This window comes from Balaenoptera acutorostrata, chromosome 9 (genome assembly GCF_949987535.1).
Source record: "Balaenoptera acutorostrata chromosome 9, mBalAcu1.1, whole genome shotgun sequence".
NCBI classification, from domain to species: domain Eukaryota; kingdom Metazoa; phylum Chordata; class Mammalia; order Artiodactyla; family Balaenopteridae; genus Balaenoptera; species Balaenoptera acutorostrata.
In genome coordinates, this window is record NC_080072.1 from 68,546,496 (window position 1) to 68,567,573 (window position 21,078).

The 21,078-nt window shown below is 37.3% G+C and overlaps 1 protein-coding gene across 1 annotated transcript in view; it reads left to right on the plus strand.

Moving 5' to 3' along the window:
• Positions 1 to 6,472: 6,472 nt before the first annotated feature.
• The window catches only part of LOC103014138 (uncharacterized), a 31,259-nt gene continuing 16,653 nt past the window's right edge, over positions 6,473 to 21,078 (plus strand). The window contains exons 1-7 of the mRNA XM_007188932.2: positions 6,473 to 6,583; positions 7,931 to 8,348; positions 8,858 to 8,953; positions 9,659 to 9,889; positions 10,650 to 10,672; positions 12,178 to 12,275; positions 13,307 to 13,790. Coding sequence (XP_007188994.2) covers positions 7,935 to 8,348; positions 8,858 to 8,953; positions 9,659 to 9,889; positions 10,650 to 10,672; positions 12,178 to 12,275; positions 13,307 to 13,790 — 1,346 coding nt within the window. The 5' untranslated portion in view covers positions 6,473 to 6,583; positions 7,931 to 7,934. The remainder of the gene's footprint in view (positions 6,584 to 7,930; positions 8,349 to 8,857; positions 8,954 to 9,658; positions 9,890 to 10,649; positions 10,673 to 12,177; positions 12,276 to 13,306; positions 13,791 to 21,078) is intronic.

The window sequence follows — 21,078 nt, forward strand, 5'->3', positions numbered from 1 at the left end:
CCTCTCCTGGAAATATTAAGATAGACACTCCTAAAATTTTCTTCTTCATTTTGAATTTTCTTATAAAAACACAAACCTTTGTTATACAAAGAAAAATGAGGTTAATTTATATAGAAAATATATATATTCAATATGAAATATATATGTATTCATAGATACAAGAGAAATTTGTATGCAAATGACACTCAGGAGATTTGAAATCATGATAGATTCTCTACTTTTTCCTCCAACAATCCCACTATCTCATTCAGTTTCCTGTCTGTCACATTCCTAATCCCAAACTGGGCAAATGGTCCAGGAAGTTATAGCTCTTTAATGGAAAGATTTAAGAGATATTTTTTCTTGATTCCCAAATTTTATTTCACTTAATATCTTTCTATTTTACCACAAACACTTCAGAGTGAGAGCTTTGCAAGTTAATAGGATATATTGAGAATAAAAGCTTATTGCCTTGGAAGAGTTTAGGAAATTTTAGAACGTTTCTTAAAAACTGAGTTTCTAGTTGGAGTAAAGATTGTAATGATAAACAAAAGCCTCAATTACATAGAGTTGGGAGACCAGGACAGGTGGGGTCTCTCATGTCCTGGGAACAGAGCAGAGCCCACTAAGAAGAAGAAAGACTACTTTCCTGGCAACAATTAAGCCAATGAAAAGCCAAAGAATCTTTGTTTACTATAGCCTTCCCACTTTCTTTTGCCCTTTGTAGAAGAGTTCTTCTTAAAAGACAGTAAAGTATTACTTATTTGCTTCAGTTAAAACCACAGCCTCAGATATGGAGTTCCCAGGCAACCAGTCAGGTTCCTGATTTATTTCTCATTATTTGTGTTCTGTATAAAAGAAAGGCCGGACAGGGACAGCTCATGTGAGTATGAGGGAACATTTGACAACATTCAAAAAACTGACAGCACTACTTTCAGCATCAAGGAACACACCAGAAGCTTCTCTGTGTAAGGACAAAACATTGGAAATGTGGTCAAAAGACTGTGAGGAATCTCCTCCTTCACACGTAAGAAATATGTCTTTGAATTCAATCAGTGTGCAATCTTTCTTATCCAGAAATCCTGACACACGCCTGGAGCTCAATGCCAGGAGCCCTCTACATCCTGCACCCAGTAAACTTTCTATACAGGTGAAACTCTTGGTTCCCCCTACATGAAAATAGTTAGATCTTTCAGAATTCAAAGATGCATTTTGATGATCATGTCAACATCTCCAACTTCTCACATTGTCTAACAGCCTGTGATTGTAGTTGGTTATTTTGTTATTTTAGGAACTTTACATTGTGGAAACAAAAGAAGAGTCCAGTAAAAATCAATTTTAAATTTCAAATTGTCTTTGACATAAGAGGGTCGAGCTAGAATCTTCCTGGGGAAAAAACAAACAAACAAAAAAACAGGCTAAGACTTCCTGGGCAGTTCTGGTTGGAAAAAAATTAGACTCAAGCACTACCAGCAAACCTGCAGAAGAAACAACATCTAACCACAATGGAAAAACTTCCTGAAAACTCTGAGATCATACAGGGGAGGGAGATAATGGCTACTTCTCTCTGGTTACTTTTCATGTCACGTGAAAATTTGTGACCTGTGCATTGCTGCAAGTCCATAGCAATATAACTTACCTCCACTGCTTCTTCTTGGGTCAAGGGAGAAGGGGACCAGTTTTAGACCTAAATAATTGGTGATCACATTGCCAGGGTTATCATGTGATGCTAGTTGAGAAAATTTACACTTAAGAAGAAAATCTAAATGTACGTTATTGGAGGAAATTTCCTACTAGTAATTTTCTGCCTTTTAATCCTGGTCACATAGGAGGTCTAGTTTTCCTCTGCCTGTTTGTTGCCCTTCAGGTTTGGGTCTATATACTGCTTCACCAACGACCAACTTGCATTATTTTATTGTTCATAAAAATTGATTTGCACACTTATTTTATTTTTATTCATGTATTTTTATGATTGTATCAAGTATAGTGTTCATTGTAAAAAATTTAATTACTAAGAAGTTTTTAAGGAAAAATTTTAAAAAGTTAAGCACTCAATCATAATTACTAATTGCACTTAATCTGAAATTCGAATGTCCTGAATTAATTTGTAGTTTTCTGTGACTCATTGAGCAACCGACATTGTATCTACGAATGATTCTAGGTTTTGAGCAATATTTTTTCAAAAAATTTATTTTTTCTCATTATAGAAAAATTGTACTATAGTTTTGAATCACATTATCATTTCACTAGCTTTTATGGAGATTTGTCCGTATTACCATAGTAGAAATATGACTGTAAATGCCTAGTCACAGGCTGCTCTCCTCTCCTAAACTGAAGATCAGTGAAGAGGGAAAGATAGTCAATGCAGAACCATTATTGAAGGACCTGCAAGTGTGGTTCCACCAAAGGGCTCTACTCATCTCAGAAGTGGTTGAGCCTGGCCATCAGTCCAGTGATGGCTCCTGGACTCAGTTCTGGGTTCACAGGCTGGCATATGGACAGCAGCACTGGCTCATTCCTGCAACGAGATTCCTACAAGAGTTCCTCTTTTGGGTGCCACAGGCTCCAACACAGTGTTTGCAGTGACATACACTTTCACCTGAAAAGGTTTCATCAAAACCTTTTTTTCGTATTGTAGTGTATGTGCACAAATATCAATAGATTTGTATAATTCTTAGAAAATCTTCCTAACTTTTCTCTTTGATTGTCTGCTTCCACCCTCCTGATCCCTATGGTTCTTACCCACCTACCCACCCACCCCAATGTCCTCAGCCTGCCTTTTGTCTGTAGAAATATTTTAGTCAAAGAATAAATTTAATCAGAGAAGTGAGAAAATGCAGTAACAAAGGAAAAGCCATCAAACAGGACAAAATAATAATAGCTTAGTCATTAAACAAAATCAAGGATCTTGGGGCTTCCCTGGTGGCGCAGTGGTTGAGAGTCTACCTGCCAATGCAGGGGACACGGGTTCGAGCCCTGGTCTGGGAAGATCCCACATGCCGCGGAGCAACTAAGCCCGTGAGCCACAACTACTGAGCCTGCGCGTCTGGAGCCTGTGCTCCTCAACAAGAGAGGCCACGATGGTGAGAGGCCCACGCACCGCGATGAAGAGTGGCCCCTGCTTGCCGCAACTAGAGAAAGCCCTCGCACAGAAACGAAGACCCAACACAGCCAAAAATAAAAATTAATTAATTAAAATTATTAAAAAAAATCAAGGATCTTTAGCTCCTCTTCAAGGGCTATAGGTGATATTCTGAGCCATATCTGTTGAGCTGGTTTGTAGATACTGAAACCCCCACCAGGTGGAAGAGTTTAACTACATGATGACCAGACTGTAGCCATGACATAAGCTGCCACAATTCCAAAAACTGGCCTCAAAGAAACGGGAACAAACCGACCTTGGAACTGAAGATTAACTGTACTTAATTAAGATGACGCTGATCAGACCACTGCATGACCAATTTCAACATGACTGTCAGAGCTGACTGTGTTGTTTCTACATGGATTCCCCTCCTTCCCCCTATACACACCTGAAACTCCCCATCTGAAAGTTCTTGCCCCCAGATTGTCAGGGGAGAATGGGCCTTTGGACATGTGGGCCCTCTCCCACAGTTGCTGGCCTCCAAAATAAAGCAAACTTTCCTTTCCACCAACCTTCCCTCTGGAGTGTTGGTGTTCAAACAGTGAGTGGCCAGACCTGCCTTTCGGTTAATGCTACCTGGTAGCTGTCATCTAGCAATTTACCCAGTGAATCCTTCAAAACTTACCTCTGCAACATAAGAGGAGGGAAAATAAGCTGGACAAACTTCTGATAAAGGGACCCAGAAAATCATATTCATTACAATGAACATTGGGGTACATGTATCTTTTCCAGTTAGTCTTTTTGTTTTCTTCAAATAAATACCCAGAAGTGGAATTGCTGGATCATGTGGTTGTTATGGATCATATGGTAGTAATGTACCACTACCTTGAGACTTTGAAGATTTGATTAACTTTAAAAACATCTTAAATGCATTTTTTTCTTGAGTATTTCATTTTACAGTCTATTAAGGTAAGTGTAATGTCAAGATTTCTGTGACTTTGGGTCTCTACATTAAAATTTCTAAAATTTCTGAGGTATGCAGTCTTATTTTCTCTATCAGTTTCATTCTGTTAAGATATGTATGCATTTATATTTAGTATGTTGTAATAGAGAATTTGTTGAGCCTATGAATTTTACAGGTAGCCTATTTCGCATTCTTGTTAAATAATAATAATCTCCATTTTCCATCTGATTTTGGTTACATTTAATAAGCTTTTAAACTGTGGTAGATCATGTTTTTATTTATGACCTTATACCTCTATTGTACTTACACAAACAGGTATATTTCAAGCAGGTAGGTTTGTTCTACTTGTTTGGAATTTATCTGTACATATGGCAGACATAAAGCTTCTTCTAATAGGTGAACTAGATGGGAAGGCCTATATATTAGGCTGTGAGTTTTACAAAGAAAATTATAAGATGTGCAGAGTCTATCCAACAAGATTCTCTCATTTAGTAAGGAAGCTTTAAAAATAAAACCATGAAAAAAGGTTTTAAAAGTGAGACTTGATGAAGGAACATGATTAAACAGATGCATATCAGAGAGAAGAGAATCCCAAGTCTGCCAGTGAGAAAAACCCTGTGCTCTTGCTTTAACTCATTAAGCTGGGTAAACGTGCCAGGTGTTCTTTGACTTCCAACTACCTTAGAAATCAAGTGAATAGACAAGACATAGAATAACGATTGCACAGCATTCCAAGAGAGATTAGTTTTATTAAAAGAAAACAAAAACAAATTTATACAATTAAGATATCAAACCTTTTAAAAAATCAATCAATACATTTCATAAAGGAAGGTGAAGTTACAGAAAATAAAGTTGGCACTAAATGAACGATCTCAGTTATTGACATTCCTGACACCTGGGGTCAGATTTTTTGACCTGTCCCTGATCAGGGGTGTCCAGAGCAAAGAAAAGGTTTGAGAGGAGAGGAGAAGGAGCAGGAGAGGAAACTACAAATGAGGGAACTACTGGCCACGTTGACAAAGCTCAGGACACCACCATCGTAATCCAGGAACACCCACACGTGGCCCAGAGGCCTTCTGACATATTGAGGTGATAGTGGGGAGGAGGTAAAGAGACTGCACTGGTTGTTCCCTTTGATGCAAAGAAGTAGAAAAATTCCCTCCAAGACAAGTACCATGTCACTCTTCCTTGTCCAAGAATCATTACAAAATCCAATCGCCCAGCTGCAACAGCCCGCCACGTCCACCTCCCACTGATGCTGACCGAAGTGAATGACTCAGCTCCCCAGGCAAGAAAATATTCAGATCTCAGAACCTAGAAAATGGTACAGATGAACCGGTTTGCAGAGCAGAAATTGAGACACAGATGTAGAGAACAAACGTATGGACACCAAGGGGGGAAAGCGGCGGGGGGTGGGGGTTGTAGTGTGATGAACTGGGCGATTGGGTTTGACATGTATAGACTGATGTGTATAAAATGGATGACTAACAAGAAAATAAATAAATAAATAAATGAACATAAAAAAGAAAATTCTCTTCACAAGAAAAAGTATTTGTAACTATGCAGTGTGACGAATGTTAACTAGACTTATGGTGGTGATTATTTCATAATATATATGAATAACAAATCATTCAGCTTGTATATCTGAATCTTATATAATGTTATATGTCAATTATACTTCCCGAAAAACCAATTTTCTTTATTCATTTTATTAAAGATAATATTCACATAAATATTGTATAAGTAGTTACTACATTATATTTATATTTTAATATGAATATATCCATTGATGTATATGTTATATACATAATATATATAAAGTATTCTGATTAAAAGTATTTACAAATGTATGAGTCCAAACAATAGGTTTTATTTTGACATAAACCATTTATTACACAGTACTCATAAAATATTAAAGGTAAGAAAAAGCTTAGCACAGTTAATTTCACCAATTATTATATATACAATTATTTAAACCGCATTTGAATGCCTAGTTGCCCTTTTTTATGAGAAATGTATATAGTGTAGGTGTGTCAAGTATTCCAATTAATGTTTTATTTTCAAGCATAATCAGATAAACAATGGCTAGAAACATCATTAGCTATTACAAATTTTAAAAGTAGAGTAAGAATATACATTTTAAAAATTATGAAGTCATTGCTTGAAGAATAAAAAATCATTTCATGAACTCATTTCTTCAGTTCAAATGTATTTTGAAACAACTTGTGTGGGGTCAACCTTCTTCCATTTACCCTAAAGGAAGTCTGTATTCTTTTAGGGTCTTACCCCTCAGGTGTTGTTTTCTATATGCTGCAAACCCAATCAGCTGTTTTCACACCTTCCTGTCTGAAGGTTGTATCCAATCTCAGGAAGTAGGCGTGGCCTCAGGTGAGTCTGATCCTTTAAAAAGCACCTTTGTCCAGAGGTAACTGATTCTCCAAGGTAGACTGAGGGAATGTGCAGCTGCCAAGCTTTGGAGAGTTCTTGTTGACCCTGACCTCCACAGGCTACCAGGGCATCCAGACTTCCTGAGGTGAGACCACTCACAGTAGACTCTGGTAAGCAAGGAATTGATTGCAAATATCTTCATGCCTACTTTCCCTTATGCAAATACTTTTCATTTACCTCTTGGCCTGCTTGGGTCTTGTCGAAGCAAACAAGTAGTTTTCTTCATTTTATTTCAATGACATCAATATTTAAAGTATCTGTAACTAGAGCAATTGCAATAAATTGATATTTGTAATATTGTTATTTAATAATTTTTATTTCATTACCTTATGTGGCATTAGATGTTTTTAGGTCTTAAATTTTCCCATTTATATGTATCTATGGAACACATAAAACACCTAAAATGCTGAGTGTAATGTAGACATTACATGGTCTTTGTACAGATCAACATGAGTTAAATGTATTGAACTAATTATGATACATTTTTGTAAGGTCTCATTTGCTATCTGTTGAAAGCCTTCGGTTTGCAGTCTAGATTTGAAAAGTATTCAGACTAGATCCAGTCACCTGGTAGGGACTCCCAAGAAGTGGCATTGATCATATGAGAAATTATCAGTAACACAGGTCTATGGTCATGCTTCCATCAATTGCATCTCTGCATATTCTAGTGTAGAGAGGAAATTGCTGTGTAAATTATAATGTTTTTGGGGGGTGGTTGGTTTTAAAAATTGAGTTTTACTGATTATCATTGTAGCTTGAACATTCACCAGTTTGAAATGTGAAGGTGCTCTGATGGTCTGAAAAGACTGGGAAAAAATGTTTTCCTGAGCTAGAAATAGCATACTTTTTCCTTGAGAGGAAGAGTTTTGCTATTTAAGTTGGAAGCAAATACTCAACTCTTTATAGTTTTAGGACTCCAAAATTTCTGTCAACATTGATTAAATTGAACAAGCTTAAATTATATGTAAACAATTTTGTCTTTGGAAAAGGGTATCTGTCACTTGGGAGACAGGATGCATAGAGACCATTAGCATAGAGATGAAGTGTGTGCAGGTATGGGTACCAGTCATGGAGAGAGAGAGAGAAAGAGATTGAGATTCTCTATGTGCTTCTGCACCAATCAGCTATTAAAAAGAACCCTGGCATCATCCTGTCTCTTAGCCTTTGCTCTAATATTTAAGCTTTTCCATGTAATTTAGGTATGACTGAGACCATGGCTTATTTTAAACAATAAAGTTGCTAGGTAGTCTCTTCTCTAATTTCATCATTTGTGTTATAGCATGAACCCAATCTGTCTCTATTCACCACTTCTAGGTTTGTACTGTGGGTAAGCAAATAGGTAAATCAGATAGAGTTCAAGCAGACAAGCTTTGTCCAAAGGCTGTTTTTTGTTTTGTTTTGTTTTTCTAATCAGGGTAAAATAATGATTACTCTTGCTTTTTCTCTTTAATTTCTAGAAACATGGATTCCGAAGGATTCATGCAAGCTTTCCAGAATGAACTAACCTGCTCCATCTGTATGAACTACTTCATAGACCCCGTCACCATAGACTGTGGGCACAGCTTTTGCCGTCCCTGCCTGTACCTCTGCTGGGAGGAAGACCAGACTCCAAAGAGCTGCCCTGAGTGCAGGGGACTATCAGAGAAGCCAGATTTCAAAACCAATATTGTACTCAAGAGGCTGGCTTCCCTCGCCAGACAGGATGCAGCTAAACAAACCAACAGCTCGGAGGCGCAGATCTGCGTGACACACAAAGAAGCCAAAGGACTCTTCTGTGAGGTTGACAAGACCCTGCTCTGTGGCCCCTGCTCTGCGTCCCCAGAGCATGCAGCTCACAACCACCGTCCAGTACAATGGGCTGCTGAGGAATACCGGGTAGGTGATGTTTCTAAAGCAATTAGGAACCTATAGGCTCCTAAATCAGAGAGAAAGATGAAGATGATAATGAAGTTGATGGGGATGGAGATGGTGGAGGTGGGGATTTCTCAGCGTGGGTCCCAAGATAGAAATGTATCATTTCAATGTTGTTGCCCAATTGTCCAAACATGTGGAAATGCTGCATCCTGGGGCATGTGGCAGCACCAGGCATATTGGCTTCTGATGTGAGCTTGAGGCTTTCTCAGTCAGGTTATATAAACATGAGTCTCAATTTCTTAGGAAATTGATTCCATCATCTGTAAAGTTCCTCCACTTTTCTAGGATACATCTCTGTCATTTCTGATATTCAAAATATTAGAATCAGACTAGATTAATGTGGAAAAATCTGATCACTTCATTTTAAATCACGATTACTGGTTTTTCAATGACTCCCTTTGCTCATAATTAAGGGGATGAAATTTACGGTATCATCATCTGTGGCACTAAAGCTTATGGGTATTTTGCAGGAGAAACTTCTAAAGAGAATGGGCTCTTTATGGAAAATGACACAAGAAATGCAAAACAATCTGAATCTAGAAACTCACAAAACTCAGTCATTAGAGGTAAGGATGAAAATGTTCCTTTTCATTTGTATGAATATTGACATAATTCTAGCTTAGACTTTTAGCTCAATTTAAGTTCCCAGTTAAAGGACAGTGGTCTCTTCCCTGGAGAAGTAGTGGTTTCAAATGACGTAGCAGTGATCACAAATATACAGGCCAATACAAGGTATTTCAAATATTGCTAGTATATGGGAAAACCAGGGCATGAAAATTATTCATAGTCCAAATTTTGAAGATTTGGATAAACTTTCTCAGATACGGATGATAAGGTAACATTGCACTCAGTGTGGCTCTAAAGGAGAGGAGAGGAATAGAGTAGTACCTAGAGGAAAAACAAAGAATATTTTTTAAACTGTATACTATGGGGTTTACATAATTAAAAAAAAATATTTAGGAAAGTCAGGCAAAGGAACAAAAAACAAAGAAGATTCAGGTAAGAGACAAAATAAAAAATGGACAAAGAACCCTGAAGAAACCTCCTAGGGAGAGAGCCTGGGACCCCTCGGATGGCTTGATTTAAACAGGGAAAGAAACTAGGAATATAGAGAAAGGATGGGCCAGAAGGACCAGCAAATATTCCAGGCCTTTTGAAATGTGAGGCAGAAAGTCTGTCAAGAACTTTCCCGATGACAGTAAGGAAATAATATTTGACGTTTTCTGTTGAGAATGAGGATGAGTGATTCTTTGAATCTATTATCTCTGCAGAACTATGTGGCCGTAAGGAAGGTGATGATCAAAGTTCAGTATCAGAGGATCCACCTGTTCCTCCGGGAGGAGGAGCAACTCCATCTGGAGGCACTGGAGAAAGAAGCGAAGGAGACTCTCCAGCAACTCAGGGAGAGTGAATTCAGAATGACTCAACAGAAAGAGAGTCTGAAAGAAATGTACAGAGAGCTGACTGAGGTGTGCCACAAGCCTGACGTGGAGCTGCTCCAGGTGAGAAGGGAGGTCCCATCCTCAGAGACAGAAGTACTGTTCTGGGCACCGTTGCCATGACATTGAAATGTTACCTGCATATAGTCTTATCTCAGCTAAGGGATGATGTTCCTTGACTCCCATTATCTTATTTGTCCAGTCCCTTATTTCTCACAGCCTGGTAATCTTTGGGAGGTTTTTTTTAAAATCCTTTTATTAGCTAACATAGGACAAAATTATTTCAGTGTGATCAGGGGAACTCTCCACACAGATTATCCAAAGCCAGCAAAATTCTGTAGCCAGGAAAAGTTAACTTTGTTGGAATAATTTTGAATATATGTTCCCCTAATCCCTTGTCACTCTGTTATCCCATACTTACTGAAGACATTGAGGTTTTGCCCATTGTCTAGAAAAATTTAGAACTGCTAATCAATTTCAATGTATTCTGTAATTCATTTTGTATGGTCCCCTGCTTTAATTGTTACCATAAATGTTGAGATCTCTCCTTGGGAATAGGACAGGGCAATGAGTGATATTGGAGACCTAGATGTTGTTGCATCATAACACAGACTCTTTCTGGCCTTCTTCCTTCCGTAATGCACCCTGACTAAGTCCATCATGTTTTAGTTTAGGTTCTGTTATTAAGATAACCTCTAATTGTTCCTTAGAGAAGAATCAGAGAATAAATACCTTAATGAAAGGAACAAACAAGAATACTAAAGAAGATGCAAAAGGACAGAACTCTGATGATTAACATCATCTTTTTTTTTTTCCCTCACAGGACTTGGGCAATGTATTGGAAAGGTGAGTTTACACTAAAGATTTCTGATTTCTGAGAATGTTTCTGTCTTTTTGATGAAGTAAATGTACAGTCATCCCTTAGTACCATGAGGATTTGGTTCCAGGCCCTCCCCCATGCCTAAATCTGAGGATGTACAATCTCTTATACAAAATGACATAGTATGTACACATAACTTACAAACATTTTCTGGTATCCTTTAAATCATCTCTAGACTACTTCTAACACCTATGATGATGTAAATTAAATGCTATGTAAATAGTTGCCTGGTGTGTGGCACTTTCAAGTTTTACTTTTTGAAATATCCTGATTTTTTTTCTGAATATTTTCCATTCAGATTTCACAGTTTCAAATAATGATTGAATCCACAGGTGTGGAATCCTAGGAAATGGCAGATGGACTGTACATTTTTTGAGCTATTAACATTGTTTTTGTGGCTGTTTTCTATTTTATTTCAAAAGAGTTCTGAAGGCCTTCTACTCCTTGGTCTCAGAAGTTTCCTGCTCATTTGGTTGATTTCAAATATACGTAAAAGGCTTCTGACATTCTGGACTTTGTTCCACCTCTCTAGCCTTAACACAATAAAACGTACTGAACGAAATTTTCTAAGTTTCAATACAGGAAGAACCTACCTGAGTGAGTTGGAAGGTGAATAATACTGGAAAGAGGTAGATTCCCTAAGAATGGGAAGAGGGGCTGTGATTTTGTTCCTAGAAGTAGCAGTGACTCAACCTGTTCCATCACTGAAAGCCCCCTTGTAGGCTGGACCTCAGAGGGAATGGCTTCCTGGTGCCCACTGGGAAGTTAGACTTTCGGGACAAGGGCAGCCAGGCTGGAATTGGATTCCCTTGCTGGGCTGACAAGAGCAAAGCTGTCTGGCTCAGTGTACCCTTCCTTTTGGTGACTACTTGCTGACTGAAGTACAAAAGCTTTGCCTGAATTTGTGCTCTCTGTAAAATGCCCAGGATCTTTGCATCACCTGAGATGGAATAGAGCAAGTAAACAAACCTCAAAATTTCTAGAAATAGAATAATGACTAAAATGAATGGGGCATTTGAAATTTGATATAATTTGTATTTTGCAAAAAAGTAAGGTAACATATTTTTTTATCCCCAAGAGTGTAGAATATAATGAATGCCCAATTAACCAAAAGTGGGAGAATTCTGATGAAATATCTTGGATTAAAAACAGCTTCTTTTGAAGATTAGGATTGACATGTATATGCTACTATGTATAAAATAGATAGCTAATGAGAACTGACTGTATAGCACAGGGAACTCTACTCAGTGCTGTGTGGTGACCTAAATGGGAAGGAAATCCAAAAAAGAGGGGATATATATATACATATAGCTGATTCACTTTGCTGTACAGCAGAAACTAACACAATATTGTAAAGCAACTCTACTCCAATAAAAAAATATAATAAACTAAATTTAAAAATGGCTTCTTTTGTAACGGTTGTGTGATTAACCTTCGGCCCTGAAGTGTAACTGATATCATTTTTTTACAGGACTGATTTGGTACAGATGCGAAAGCCTCAGCCAGTGAACCCAGAGCTCACTTCCTGGCCTGTCACTGGAATCCTAGACATGCTGAACAACTTCAGAGGTAAGAGTTAGCGCTTTGGTGATCAGGCCTCCATTTCTTTGGTGGTTCTTGGGAAGGAGCCTTCTTTGATTTTATTTTTTCTGACATGAAGTTAGTACATGACTTTCCAAAGTTGTTATATCTTTTCTGCCAATACAGTCATGCTACAAAGAACAAGGCTAAACTTTGCAACCTATATTTTACTGCAAATGCAAAGCAAGATACTTATTTTTAGTTACGTCTGAAATAGGCAGAGCAAGAAGAGAGCAACTGGATTGATCAGCTAGTTATAAAGAAATAGAATATTTAGTTCTCAGAGTAGCAGTTAATGTTGTATGTTTATTCAGTTTATTTCACTCTTGAAAGGTTATATATGGCATTGCTGGTTTTAATTTGTTCTATATTACAATTGTGTTTATCATGCATTATACAAAGAATATTTCTTATTTCTATAATTACTAACTTTTGACAAAATAGACTACAATTGGCTTAGGCAGAATCATTGTAATACTGTTAGATCAATCTCAAAATAATTGAAAGGTGAGGGATATGTGAACATGGTTAGTCATAACATGCTTTTAGAAGCTTCCAAACTATTCATTGATGGATTTCTATTAACATTTTTGCTTTGAAAACTTGCTAGGTAGAGACTCTAGCCCAACAAATACCCACATAATATCAAAGTGCTCTCTATATATTAAACAGTGTTAAAGACAAAAGACACAAGAAAAGTTTTCTAAAGTAAAGAAAAAAATAAAATTTTATGTGTCCTGAAATAAACTATCAAGAATTTGGCATTAAATAAGACTTCACAGAGTTCATGATATGTCTGTATGTTTTTTTCTTTTTCCATATGATTTGAGGTGTTTCTATGTGCTGTAGAGATAGTTATAACTCTTGTTCTTCATAGAAGAGCCAGTCTGAGCTCCCTTTTGTCTTCGTTTTGTATTTCCTTGGAGGAGGGAAAATGAAAAGACTCATTGGGTAGAGAGCCTCTGCCTCTCAGGCCATGGAAATCTCATTTATTGACCACATTTTTGCTCTTTCTGCAGAGGATAACGTTCTGAGTCAGAAAACGACCATTCACAATGTGAGCCTTTCCGAGGATGATACAACTGTGATATATGGAGATGACCATCATGGCGTGTCCAGAGAGCTCCAGGGTGCAGAGAGTTTTGTGGCCTGGGGAGCTGTGGCCTTCACCTCCGGGAGGCATTACTGGGAGGTGGATGTGACACACTCCTCGAACTGGATTCTGGGAGTCTGTAAAGATATCTTGACAAGCAATACTGTTATCAGTATTGATTCTGAAGAAGCATTTTTGCTATTTTCTATGGAAGTGAACAATCATTATATTCTCTCCACGAACTCCCCACCCTTAATTCAGTATGTGCAAAGGCCTCTGGGTGGGATTGGAGTGTTTCTGGATTATGACAATGGAACTGTGAGCTTCTATGATGTTTGCAGAGGTTCCCTCATATATAGTTTCTTTCCTTCCTTCTTTTCCTCCCCTCTGAAGCCTTTCCTTTGCCTTAGGTCTCCATGAATAGTCAAGTTCCATGACCATTTATTAGATGAACTTCTCGTCGGAGGAAGTTACTGTCCTGAAACCTCATGTGAGGCTACAGGATGATACTTGACTGTCTCTGAACCTATTGTAATTTAATGGAATATAATGATGGTATGTTTATAAAATGGCATAACCATGTTGAATGTATAAATTTGTTAATTACATGATCTATTAATAAAAACTATTTACTATGGAGCATTTCTAGAATATAATCAATAGATATTCTTTTTTTAAAATAATATTTGTATTAAAATAAAAATTATATATATAAGGTCCATTTACATTATAAGCAATGTGTTTTTCTTCCATAGTTGAACCATATTGGGGTAGAAGAATGAAGTGGTATATATCTCAGCCTAGTAAACAAAAGGAATAGCTCAGTTTTTTTCTCAAGTGTGACCTAGTTGGTTGGATCCATGTCTTTGACAGATTTGGTCAAACCCTTTCCCTTTGTCAAACATTTAGACTTTTTCTCTAAACCCTAGTCATTCAGCACATCACAGCTCATCCACAGCTCTTCCAGAAAGTTTTCCCTGACTCCACAGACCAGTATAGTTCCTCTTATAACACACTCTCTGAGCATATGTCATCTCATCCTAATATTTAACAAGCTTTCCCCAAATTACTAGATACTTTTTACTACCAGACTGAAAATTCTGAGAGAGTAAGGATGGCCTTTGACTTATTTACTACTATATTCCCACTATCCAATGAAGCACTTAGAACATAACAAAAATAAATATAAGGCAAATGAATGAACAAATACATGAGTGAAAGAGCTAATACGCAGAAACAGTGTTCTATCATCATTAAAATTTCCTAAAATGTAGCTAACATAATACACATAAAATACTAATGAATAATGTCAACCAAAGACAGGAAATTGATTTGTGGATTCACAGCCTGTGAAAATTACATCCTAAAGTTTGAGATATCAAGAGCTATAGAATAATATTGTTTTATACAATCGATTTTGAGATTTCCCTACGATGACCAATATAATCTAAAGGAGATTATTACTTGCTGAGGGGACCTTCAAGATTGCAGAGGAGTAAGACGTGGAGATCACCTTCCTCCTCACAAATACATCAAAAATACAACTAAATGTGGAACAACTCCTACAGAACACCTACTGAATTCTGGCAGAAGACTTCAGACTTCCCAAAAGGCAAGAAACTCCCCATGTACCTGGGTAGGGCAAAAGAAAAAAGAAAAAACAGAGACAAAAGAATAGGGCTGGGACCTGCACTTCTGGGAGGGAGCTGTGAAGGAGGAAAAGTTTCCACACACTAGGAAGCCCCTTTACTGGCGGAGACGGGGGATGGCGGGGGGAAGCTTCGGAGTCACAGAGGAGAGCGCAGCAACAGGGGTGCGGAGGGCAAAGTGGAGAGATTCCCGCACAGAAGATCAGTGCCGACCAGAACTCACCAACCTGAGAGGCTTGTCTGCTCACCCACCGGGGCGGGTGGGGGCTGGGAGCTGAGGCTCTGGCTTCGGAGGTCAGATCCCAGGGAGAGGACTGGGGTTGGCTGTGTGAACACAGCCTGAAGGGGGCTAGTGTGCCACAGCTAACTGGGAGGGAGTCCAGGAAAAAGTCTGGACCTGCCTAAGAGGCAAGAGACCATTGTTTCGGGGTGGGTGAGGAGAGGGGATTCAGAGTACCACCAAAACGAGCTCCAGAGACTGGCACAAGCCGTGCCTATCAGAGCGGACACCAGAGATGGGCATGAAACACTAAAGCTACTTCTGCAGCCACCAAGAAGCCTGTGTGCAAGCACAGGTCACTATCCACCCACCACCCGCCCCAGGAGACTGTGCAGCCCGCCACTGCAGGGTCCCATGATCCAGGGGCAAATTCTCCGGGACAACACATGGCAACCCTCAGCCTCTTGCAACATCACGCTGGCCTCTGCCACCGCAAGCTCGCCCCGCATTCCATACCCCTCCCTCCTCCCGGCTTGAGTGAGCCAGAGCCCCCTAATCAGCTGCTATTTTAACCCCGTCCTGTCTGGGTGGGAACAGATGCCCTCAGGCGACCTACACACAGAGGCCAAAATTTAAATTTAGGGTCAAAGGCAAAGCTGAACCCCAGGAGCTGTGCGAACAAAGAAGAGAAAGGGAAATTTCTCCTAACAGCCTCAGGAGCAGCAGATTAAATCTCCACAGTCAATCTCATGTACCCTGCATCTCTGGAATACCTGAATAGATAATGAATCATCCCAAAATTGAGGTGATGGACTTTGGGAGCAACTGTAGACCTGGGGTATGCTTTCTACATCTAATTTGTTTCTGGTTTTATGTTTATCATAGTTTAGTATTTAGAGCTTATTAACATTGGTAAATTTGTTTATTGATTTGGTTGCTCTATTCTTTTTTTTTTTTTTTTTTAATATGATATTGAGGAATTATTAATTTTATTATTTTTTTTCACACACACACACTGTATTTTATTTTTACAAGAGATAAATAGACTGACACCAAGCATTGTACATGGATGACCACAACAAAAGCAACAATGATTGCAATTACCAAACATGAAACACAGTTATACTATGTCATAATATTGACATTCAGTCCAGTAATCCTCCACTGTAACAGCTCCTTTACTTTGCAGTGAAAATTGATTTGTATATTCTTTTCCTCTGAGTCCTTGTGGGATTTTTTTTTTTTTAAATTCAGACAGAAAGTCACAAAAATTATACTCATCCTCATCAGTTCACTCAGTCCCATGTAATTAATTTCTTTTTTTTTTTCATCTTGATCTTTTGTTAGCACTTTTATGAGTTCATCAGTTTTTCATTAGAGTTCTGAAAATGCTTATTCATTCAGTTCAGCAGTACAGTCAGTTACCAGAAACCTGTACTTGTCAGAGTCTTTTCCATGAATTTCTTGAAGATGAAACCCTTTTATAGGAACATATTTGCAAAATCATCAGAGTACACCCAGAACTGTCTGTAAATGACAAAAGACTTAAAAATGACCATGGTTAAAGATTTGATGAAAGTTCATAATAATGCAGTTGACAAGAAAATTAGTTATTTCTGAGATATACATTTTAAAGTAATAACTAGGATTATTACTTATAACATTATACCAGAACATATAAGATTTTTAGACGTTTCCTGTAATGTCTGAAACATTTATATTAACATATTTCCATACATATTTCCATACAAATACAAATATAAGATTTTTAGAAATTTCATGTAATGTCTGAAACATTTATATTAACATATTTCCATACATATTTCCATACAAATACAAATATAAGATTTTTAGAAATTTCATGTAATGTCTGAAACATTTATATTAACATATTTCCATACATATTTCCATACAAATACAAATATAAGATTTTTAGAAATTTCATGTAATGTCTGAAACATTTATATTAACATATTTCCATACATATTTCCATACAAATACAAATATAAGATTTTTAGAAATTTCATGTAATGTCTGAAACATTTATATTAACATATTTCCATACATATTTCCATACAAATACAAATATAAGATTTTTAGAAATTTCATGTAATGTCTGAAACATTTATATTAACATATTTCCATACATATTTCCATACAAATACAAATATAAGATTTTTAGAAATTTCATGTAATGTCTGAAACATTTATATTAACATATTTCCATACAAATAACCCAATGAAAGTTTAGTATTAGTTGTTTTGTTTGTTTTTTTATACTGCAGGTTCTTATTAGGCATCAGTTTTATACACATCAGTGTATACATGTCAATCCCAATCGCCCAAATCAGCACACCACCATCCCCACCTCACCGCAGTTTTCCCCCCTTGGTGTCCATATGTCCATTCTCTACATCTGTGTCTCAACTTCTGCCCTGCAAAGCGGCTCATCTGTACCATTTTTCTAGGTTCCACATACATGCATTAATATACGATATTTGTTTTTCTCTTTCTGACTTACTTCACTCTGTATGACAGTCTCTAGATCCATCCACGTCTCAACAAATGACTCAATTTCGTTCCTTTTTAAGGCTGAGTAATATTCCATTGTATATATGTACCACATCTTCTTTATCCATTCGTCTGTAGATGGGCATTTAGGTTGCTTTCATGTCCTGGCTATTGTAAATAGTGCTGCAATGAACATTGGGGTTGCATGTGTCTTTTTCAGTTATGGTTTTCTCTGGGTATATGCCCACTAGTGGGATTGCTGGATCATATGGTAATTCTATTTTTAGTTTTTTTAAGGAACCTCCATATTGCTCTCCATAGTGGCTGTATCAATTTACATTCCCACCAACAGTGCAAGAGGGTTCCCTTTTCTCCACACCCTCTCCAGCATTTGTTGTTTGTAGATTTTCTGATGATGCCCATTCTAACAGGAGTGAGGTGATACCTCATTGTAGTTTTGATTTGCATTTCTCTAATAATTAGTGATGTTGAGCATCTTTTCATGTGCTTCGTGGCCGTCTGTATGTCTTCTTTGGAGAAATGTCTATTTAGGTCTTCTGCCCATTTTTGGATTGGGGTGTTTGTTTCTTTGATATTGAGCTGAATGAGCTGTTTATATATTTTGGAGATTAATCCTTTGTCCGTTGATTCATTTGCAAATATTTTCTCCCATTCTGAGGGTTGTCTTTTCGTCTTGTTTATGGTTTCCTTTGCTGTGCAAAAGCTTTGAAGTTTCATTAGGTCCCACTTGTTTATTTCTGTTTTTATTTCCATTACTCTAGGAGGTGGATCGAAAAAGATCTTGCTGTGATTTATGTCAAAGAGTGTTCTTCCTATGTTTTCCTCTAAGAGTTTTATAGTGTCCAGTCTTACATTTAGGTCTCTAATCCATTTTGAGTTTATTTTTGTGTATGGTGTTAGGGAGTATTCTAATTTCATTCTTTTACATGTGGCTGTCCAGTTTTCCCAGCACCACTTATTGAAGAGACTGTCTTTTCTCCATTGTATATCTTTGCCTCCTTTGTCATAGATTAGTTGACCATAGGTGCGTGGGTTAATCTCTGGGCTTTCTATCTTGTTCCATTGATCTATGTTTCTGTTTTTGTGCCAGTACCATATTGTCTTGATTACTGTAGCTTTGTAGTATAGTCTGAAGTCAGGGAGTCTGATTCCTCCAGCTCCATTTTTTTGCCTCAAGACTGCTTTGGCTATTCGGGGTCTTTTGTGTCTCCATACAAATTTTAAGATGATTTGTTCTAGCTCCGTAAAAAATGCCATTGGTAATTTGATAGGGATTGCATTGAATCTGTAGATTGCTTTGGGTAGTATACTCATTTTCACAATGTTGATTCTTCCAATCCAAGAACATGGTATATCTCTCCATCTGTTGGTATCATCTTTAATTTCTTTCATCAGTGTCTTATAGTTTTCTGCATACAGGTCTTTTGTCTCCCTAGGTAGGTTTATTCCTAGATATTTTATTCTTTTTGTTGCAATGGTAAATGGGAGTGTTTCCATAATTTCTCTTTCAGATTTTTCATCATTAGTGTATAGGAATGCAAGAGATTTCTGTGCATTAATTTTGTAACCTGCAACTTTACCATATTCATTAATTAGCTCTAGCAGTTTTCTGGTGGCAGTTTTAGGATTCTCTATGTATAGTATCATGTCATCCGCAAACAGTGACAGTTTTACTTCTTCTTTTCCAATTTGTATTCCTTTTATTTCTTTTTCTTCTCTGATTGCCGTGGCTAGGACTTCCAGAACTATGTTGAATAATAGTGGTGAGAGTGGACATCCTTGTCTCGTTCCTGATCTTAGAGGAAATGCTTTCAGTTTTTCACCATTGAGAATGATGTTTGCTGTGGGTTTGTCATATATGGCCTTTATTATGTTGAGGTAGGTTCCCTCTATGCCCACTTTCTGGAGAGTTTTTATCAGAAATGGGTGTTGAATTTTGTCAAAAGCTTTTTCTGCATCTATTGAGATGATCATATGGTTTTTATTCTTCAATTTATTAATATGGTGTATCACATTGATTGACTTGCGTATATTGAAGAATCCTTGCATCCCTGGGATAAATCCCACTTGATCGTGGTGTATGATCCTTTTAATGTGTTGTTGGATTCTGTTTGCTAGTATTTTGTTGAGGATTTTTGCATCTATATTCATCAGTGATATTGGTCTGTAATTTTCTTTTTTTGTAGTGTCTTTGTCTGGTTTTGGTATCAGGGTGATGGTGGCCTCATAGAATGAGTTTGGGAGAGTTCCTTCCTCTGCAATTTTTTGGAAGAGTTTGAGAAGGATGGGTGTTAGCTCTTCTCTAAATGTTTGATAGAATTCACCTGTGAAGCCATCTGGTCCTGGACTTTTGTTTGTTGGAAGATTTTTAATCACAGTTTCAATTTCATTACTTGTGATTGGTCTGTTGATATTTTCTGTTTCTTCCTGATTCAGTCTTGGAAGGTTATACCTTTCTAAGAATTTGTCCATTTCTTCCAGGTTGTCCATTTTATTGGCATAAAGTTGCTTGTAGTAGTCTCTTAGGATGTTTTGTATTTCTGCGGTGTCTGTTGTAACTTCTCCTTTTTCATTTCTGATTTTATTGATTTGAGTCCTCTCCCTCTTTTTCTTGATGAGTCTGGCTAATGGCTTATCAATTTTGTTTATCTTCTCAAAGAACCAACTTTTAGTTTTATTGATCTTTGCTATTGTTTTCTTTGTTTCTATTTCATTTATTTCTGCTCTGATCTTTATGATTTCTTTCCTTCTGCTAACTTTGGGTTTTGTTTGTTCTTCTTTCTCTAGTTTCTTTAAGTGTAAGGTTAGATTGTTTACTTGAGATTTTTCTTGTTTCTTTAGGTAGGCTTGTATAGCTATAAACTTCCCTCTTAGAACCGCTTTTGCTGCATCCCATAGGTTTTGGGTCGTCGTGTTTTCATTGTCATTTGTCTCTAGGTATTTTTTTATTTCCTGTTTGATTTCTTCAGTGATCTCTTGGTTATTTAGTAACGTATTGTTTAGCCTCCATGTGTTTGTCTTTTTTACGTTTTTTTCCCTGTAATTCATTTCTAATCTCATAGCGTTGTGGTCAGAAAAGATGCTTGATATGATTTCAATTTTCTTAAATTTACTGAGGCTTGATTTGTGACCCAAGATGTGATCTATCCTGGAGAATGTTCCGTGTGCACTTGAGAAGAACGTGTAGTCTGCCGTTTTTGGATGGAATGTCCTATATATATCAATTAAATCTATCTGGTCTATTGTGTCATTTAAAGCTTCTGTTTCCTTATTTATTTTCATTTTGGATGATCTGTC